This window comes from Nicotiana tomentosiformis, chromosome 2 (genome assembly GCF_000390325.3).
Source record: "Nicotiana tomentosiformis chromosome 2, ASM39032v3, whole genome shotgun sequence".
In the NCBI taxonomy this organism is placed as follows: Eukaryota; Viridiplantae; Streptophyta; class Magnoliopsida; order Solanales; family Solanaceae; genus Nicotiana; species Nicotiana tomentosiformis.
The window spans coordinates 88344093-88348117 of record NC_090813.1 but is presented as its reverse complement, the minus strand read 5'-3'; the positions used below and the strand labels follow the sequence as shown (position 1 = coordinate 88348117).

General features: G+C 36.0%; 1 protein-coding gene across 1 annotated transcript; it reads left to right on the top strand.

Annotated features, from left to right (window-relative positions):
- Positions 1-696: 696 nt before the first annotated feature.
- LOC104098608 (probable galacturonosyltransferase 9) lies at positions 697-4025 on the top strand. The gene is made up of 3 exons (XM_009605390.4): positions 697-1114; positions 1977-3203; positions 3380-4025. Exons 1-3 carry the CDS (start codon positions 974-976, stop codon positions 3653-3655), a joined length of 1644 nt encoding a protein of 547 aa, XP_009603685.1. The 5' UTR covers positions 697-973; the 3' UTR covers positions 3656-4025.

The window sequence follows — 4025 nt, the reverse complement described above, 5'->3', positions numbered from 1 at the left end:
TAAATTTTGTGAAAATAATTTTCAGTATGTTTATGTTGTAGTTATAATAAATAAAGCACAAGAACAAATATCCTAAATATTGAACTATATTTACCACAATATATTTTTTTACACGAATAACTATATGTTGTAATTTTAAGAGAGATATCAATATCGACAACAAGAGTTCTGGTTATGACAGAGTAATCAAAGAATTAGAAGGAAACATATACAAAAAAAACATCGTCTATAAAGAAGTATTCGGTAAGATACCATCACATTAGATACCTTTAAACTACAATACATAATTGTTTACTTAACATAATTAAAATTGATCATTTATGTAGGTTCTGATATATCCTTTCATATTAAAATCACGTATAATCCTTTCATATTAAATTCCCGTATTATATTATGTTAATCTAATAAAATTTCCACTTTTAGGCATGCGTTGCTGGTCATGAGAGTAGTAACGGATTTGATTTCCCCACAAAGTTCCATTACGCAACCAAACATGACGACAAAACCAAGTTCGGGAAATGCAGAAAAAGTAGATTGGGGGCAAGACAGACACAAAAAAATCAATTAAACAGCGCGAATATATCATAAAAGAAAGTTCAGGGGTTGTTTTAGAAGAACTAAATTCAAGGAGGCCTTTATTTTCATTATTTTTAATTTTGTTTATTTGTGTTTTCACTGAACAGGCTTTTCATCTTTACTACGAGTAATCGCGTTAGATCCCGAGTTGATTGAATTTCTAAAAATAGGAAAGGAAAACCACCGACGCGGGGGAAGAGATTATTAGTCTCCATCTTCAGCTCCCAGCTTCAGATCTCATTAATCAACTCCACTCTCAAACACATTCCCAATTATTCCACACGCTTAATTGAACTCAATCCACATTCCCAATTGTATATGTAGTTATACGGACTCAGAGCAGATAGTTTTGTGCTTTTCACATTAGCAATTAGATCCGTGGTAGAGATCTGAAAAAATGGCGGTAGCAGTCCGGGGAGGCCGTGGCGGCGGATCGGCACTTCGGAATTTCTTCTCATACCGAATCTTCGTGTCCGCTATGTTTACTTTACTGTTTCTCGCCACTCTCTCTGTCCTCTTCTCCTCTCACCACGATTCTGTACGTTTTCTATCTCCTCCTCACTCTCCGCTTTATTACTTCAAAAATTTCAAACTTTACCTTATTTGCTTATTGCATATTGTTTGCGAATGTACTAAATGCTTCTCTCTACGAGCTTGAAGATTAAATCTTTTTCCTTGGCATTGAGATGCTCCGAATACTGTATGTTTCTATGTGCTTGCACCTGCATGGTAATAAAAGGCGGCTAAGTATGTTCTATCTATATACTATTTAGCGAAAGTAATTGTAGATTACTGACCGAAAAAGAAAGTAATTATAGATCACTTAATGAAAAAAGAAAGTAATTGTAGATTACTGATCTAAAAAGAAAGTAATTTGTAGGTACTGATAGAAAGAGAAAGTAATTGCACTTCAAGATTGGAGTGGAAACAGCTGATTTTTTGTGTCTTAAAGCAAAATATCTATATAGCAAGAGCAACTTGTTGGATAAATGTATAATTATTGCTGGTACACTTGCATTAGGTTCAATATTTGACAGGAGCCCTTTTCCATTTGGTTAAGGATTGAATGTCATCGGAAGAATAAGTTGTAAAGTTTAGAAAATTCCCAATCTTAGGAACCCCTAATTTGTCTGAAAAGACAGTATTGGAATTGAGGTGTAGTAGTTGCTATTATTGTAAAACTGGATTTTAGTTTTTTGATGTGGTCTCACTTCTTTCTCATAATCGTTTATTCTCCATGGATATGGCATGCTTTATATCTTCCGTACATAATGCGTTACCTCAGTTTCAATTTAAGAAAGATTAAGCTAAACTGAAGTAAGTAGATGGAGAAGTATCCATTTTTTTATTTTTGGTCTAGGTTACATTGAAAGTGACTAACATTTGATCATGTGAAACAGACTACTGGGAATGCATACGTGCATCGGTCATTTGTGGCGTTGAGTTCAGATCCGTTGAAGACTAGGTTAGATTTAATACATAAACAAGCAAATGATCATATAGCACTTGTGAATGCCTATGCTGCTTATGCAAGGAAGCTGAAGCTGGACATTTCTAAGCAGCTTAAGATGTTTGAAGATTTGGTCCAGAATTTTTCCGATCTTCAATCAAAGCCAAATTACCGTGCAAATCTTTTTGATACTGATGGACCCCTGGATGATGACTCTTTGAAACAGTTTGAGAAGGAAGTTAAGGATAAGGTCAAGTTTGCCAGGTTATTGATTGCTGACTCAAAAGAGTCTTATGATAATCAATTGAAAATACAGAAGCTGAAGGACACTATATTTGCTGTTAATGAGTTGTTTGTGAAGGCAAAGAAGAATGGAGCTTTTGCCAGCTTAATTGCTGCTAAATCAACTCCAAAGAGTTTACATTGTCTTGCTATGCGGCTTATGGAGGAGAGAATCTCACATCCTGAAAAATATAGGGATGAGGATCCGGAGCCTGAATTTGAGGATCCTACTCTGTATCACTATGCCATATTTTCAGATAATGTAATTGCAGTATCCGTAGTTGTGAATTCAGTGATAAAGAATGCGGAGGAGCCATGGAAACATGTTTTCCATGTTGTTACTGACAAGATGAATCTAGCTGCAATGAAGGTGTGGTTTAAGATGAGGCCTATTCGGCAAGCTCACATAGAAATCAAATCTGTGGAGGATTTTACATTCTTAACTTCTTCCTATGTTCCAGTGCTCAAGCAACTTGAGTCCGCAAAGCTTCAGAACTTTTACTTCCAAAACAGTGCAGAGAATGCTACGAAGGACGTGAACAACATGAAATTTAAGAATCCAAAGTACTTGTCGATGTTAAATCACTTAAGATTTTATTTGCCGGAGATGTATCCAAAACTTCACCGTATTTTGTTTTTGGATGATGATGTTGTGGTTCAGAAGGATTTGACTGCATTGTGGACAATTGATTTGGATGGCAAGGTCAATGGGGCAGTTGAGACCTGCTTTGGATCTTTTCATCGCTATGCTCAGTATTTGAATTTTTCTCACCCTCTTGTTAGGGAAAAGTTCACCCCCAAGGCATGTGCCTGGGCATTTGGGATGAATATATTTGATCTTGATGCCTGGAGGCGTGAACAATGCACTGAGCAGTATCACTACTGGCAGAACTTGGTGAGTTGTTTTTTGCTTTACTTTTTATCTTTTTATGTTGATTTTCTTGGTCCAATTAATTATAGCTTAGAAAACAATAGGCGGACTTAGAGAATCTGATTCAACCTAGACTTCTTTTCTTTTTCCATGTATCCCTATTATGATATTTGTTCTTATCAATTAATTCTTTTAATTAGAATGAGGATCGGACGTTGTGGAAATTGGGAACTCTTCCAGCTGGGCTGATGACCTTCTACTCGAAAACCAAATCATTGGATAAATCGTGGCATGTACTTGGCCTTGGGTACAATCCAAGTGTAAGCATGGATGAAATCCACAAGGCTGCTGTGATTCACTATAATGGAGATATGAAGCCTTGGCTGGACATAGCCTTGAACCAGTACAAGGAGCTATGGACTAAATATATTGATTCTGAAATGGAATTTGTGCAGATGTGCAATTTTGGCGTGTAGAGAAGCACACTGTTACGCCTCAGCAACAATGAGGTAACAGCAACTAAATCACACTCATTGTTCATCTGAATACTTGAAAAAATATTTTCTTCCAGAGCGAAGCTCTCAGGCTGTTGATTCTGTCTACAGTGTTTCCCAAATTTGTTGTCTTGTTAGTTATTGTAATTTTAAAAAGTTGAAATTAAACGCTCTGCTTGTGTAGACAGTGAAGTAATTCTTTTGTAATGGATTTTTAGCACGGACGATGGGTTTAGAGACTAATTAAGAAATTCCTGATACCATTAATGCACTTGTATAAAACTGTTACCAGTTTCTTTTTACTGGCTCAAGTATGCTATGAAGACAGCAATAAATGAGTTGCTTTTGACAA

Bases quoted from the DNA above. Each gene is read 5' to 3' on its own strand.
- LOC104098608 (XM_009605390.4), top strand. From the start codon at position 974: ATGGCGGTAGCAGTCCGGGGAGGCCGTGGCGGCGGATCGGCACTTCGG. The intron at 1,115-1,976 runs GTACGTTTTCTA...CATGTGAAACAG, and splicing joins TCTCCTCTCACCACGATTCT to ACTACTGGGAATGCATACGT. The intron at 3,204-3,379 runs GTGAGTTGTTTT...TCTTTTAATTAG, and splicing joins ATCACTACTGGCAGAACTTG to AATGAGGATCGGACGTTGTG.